The sequence below is a fragment of the Penaeus monodon genome, chromosome 15 (assembly GCF_015228065.2).
Source record: "Penaeus monodon isolate SGIC_2016 chromosome 15, NSTDA_Pmon_1, whole genome shotgun sequence".
NCBI lineage: Eukaryota > Metazoa > Arthropoda > Malacostraca > Decapoda > Penaeidae > Penaeus > Penaeus monodon.
In genome coordinates, this window is record NC_051400.1 from 29,923,161 (window position 1) to 29,925,326 (window position 2,166).

The 2,166-nt window shown below is 56.9% G+C and overlaps 1 protein-coding gene across 1 annotated transcript in view; it reads right to left on the reverse strand.

The window, feature by feature from the left end:
• The window catches only part of LOC119581927 (vegetative cell wall protein gp1-like), a gene marked incomplete in the record, with an annotated part of 8,336 nt that overhangs the window by 343 nt on the left and 5,827 nt on the right, over positions 1-2,166 (reverse strand). The window contains 2 exon segments of the mRNA XM_037930101.1: positions 1-53; positions 336-1,757. Coding sequence (XP_037786029.1) covers positions 1-53; positions 336-1,735 — 1,453 coding nt within the window.

The following is a 2,166-nucleotide window of genomic DNA, read 5'->3' on the forward strand; positions in this document are numbered from 1 at the left end:
CAGGCGTAGAGGTCGGGGGGAGGGGGGGACGCGGGCTGGGGGTCCGGGCTGACCTGGGGATAGGCAAATAGTTCTAAGTGTCTGAAATAAGAAAAGAAAGTGAAAACCTATGTTCCGCCAGCATTCTGGAATATTAACGAAACACAAATAAATCATATACTGAGTGTATACGATTGCTGCATCTCTTAATTCATGAACCACAGAATCAGATGACGAGCTAATATTTCACATCTTTATCATCTCTGGCACATTAGAGAGAACAGACAATTGCAGGTTTACAGACGCCTCGAGGGCCGGCCGCCGGGCACCCAGGCGAGACCTGGGCGCCGCAGTACCTGGGTCTGGGACTGAGTCGGGACCGCACTGTCGGCGACGGGGGCTGCGCGTGTCCCGGCTGCAGCGACACGGGCGAAACGGACCGTCGCGGGGGAGTGGGCGGCTGGGCGCGGGCGTGATGGTGGAGTGGCGGAGACACGGATCTCCGAGCACGCGCAGACAGGCGCGACGGGGACAGCGAACGTCGAGGAGCGGTTGGGGAAGGAACGTGGGCGCGGTGTCGGGATGTGGGCGGCGTAGACGGACGTGGTGGCGTGGGTGGCCTGGGAGGTGGCGCCGTCGGGGTCACACGCGTCAAGCTTAGAGGCGCCGACGCCGCTCTCGACCGCCATGTGAGAGCGTGGGAACTGTTGTCTGCTGTGGAGGCGTTCGCAGGGCCGGGGGCGTGGTGCTGCGAGGACGACGGAAGGGCGGCGGAGGTGGAGGACGGGTGGCACCACGCCGGCGCCGAAGCGGGCGACTCCGCGACCGAGTTCTGAGAATCGCATCGCCACACGCACGAGGCGCTACCGGAGCCCTGGGGGGCCGCGCTCTGGCCCCACGAGGTTCTCGCTGCGGCCTCGTCGCCGGTGGAGTTCACGGGGTCGTGCGGCCAGGACGACGTGGACGCAGCCGGCTCAGCCTGGCCGCCGCAGGCGTGCCTTGAAGGCCATTCTGGGAAAGAATCTGAGGCTGCTTTGGCACAGTCCGGGGGCCCCGTGGAGCTTACTTCGGTCTCTAAATAACCATTTCTTGACTGGGACGACCACTCTGATGACACAGTTTGCTCCACACGACCCGCTTCCATATGCAAGCCTGTTGGAGACCAGCTTGATCTGGATACGAAGGATTCGCTGGTTACACTGGAGGACTCCAAGGACCATCTGGAAGAGGAGGGCGGCGTCCCGGACCCTCGTCTGGAGTGGCCAGACACGAAGGCCGCTTCCGACGAGTCAGCAGGGCACGGCCCGCTCGTCCCGCTGGCGCCGGGCGTCGAGTTATGAGGTATATCACAGAAGGAGGGCGCATCGAGGCCCAGGTTAGAACTGGACACTTCGAAGGCAGCTTGGGTGGAGGAACTGGACATTTCAGCGTAAGGAGGGGAGTCCAAGCCCGCTTTGGAGGAACTTGGAGACGCGTCTGCTGCGTCCCCTTCAGCGCCACGGCTGGAGGCCACAGGGAGGTTAAAGCTATTTGACAAGGTCGTCGAGGTGGGTTCTGTCGACGCCGCAGCGGAGGGCGAGGGAGCCGGCGAGGGAGCCGACGCCTCCGCGGGCGAGAAGGCGGAGGTCGACGAGGGAGACTGCGACCCCGGGGAGCTGGACGGCATCGCGCGGGAGGTGACTTCATCTGACGACGAAGGGGACGCTGACGGCGACGGGGGAGGCGTGTGCTCGGGTGAGGGCGGAGGAGCTGCCATGGTGGTGGCGTCTTGGCATGTCCTGTTGAGGGAGGGACGATCAGTCACACAGAAAATCATTTATAAAAGACGATTCGTCTTGAAATTATATGAAAAAAGGCAAGAAATATCTATAATATGAACAGTTTTGACATTATATTAAAAAGGAAAATATACATATTATGCATCAAACTGACATAACAATTAAATCACCTTACAATTGTGTATGTTAATCAAGAATAAAAATAATTTTTAATACGGAAGGCCATCTATCGCCATTTATCTACACTGAAGTATACTCCACATATTGTCTATTTAAAAGTACAATTTATCAACGCAACTTTATAACAAAATTAGATATGTACCTTATTAGGAAATCCGTAATTAACACAATAGAATACTAATAGCTGTATTAACAAATATTAGGATTATTAAAGATCAAGATGAAGTTT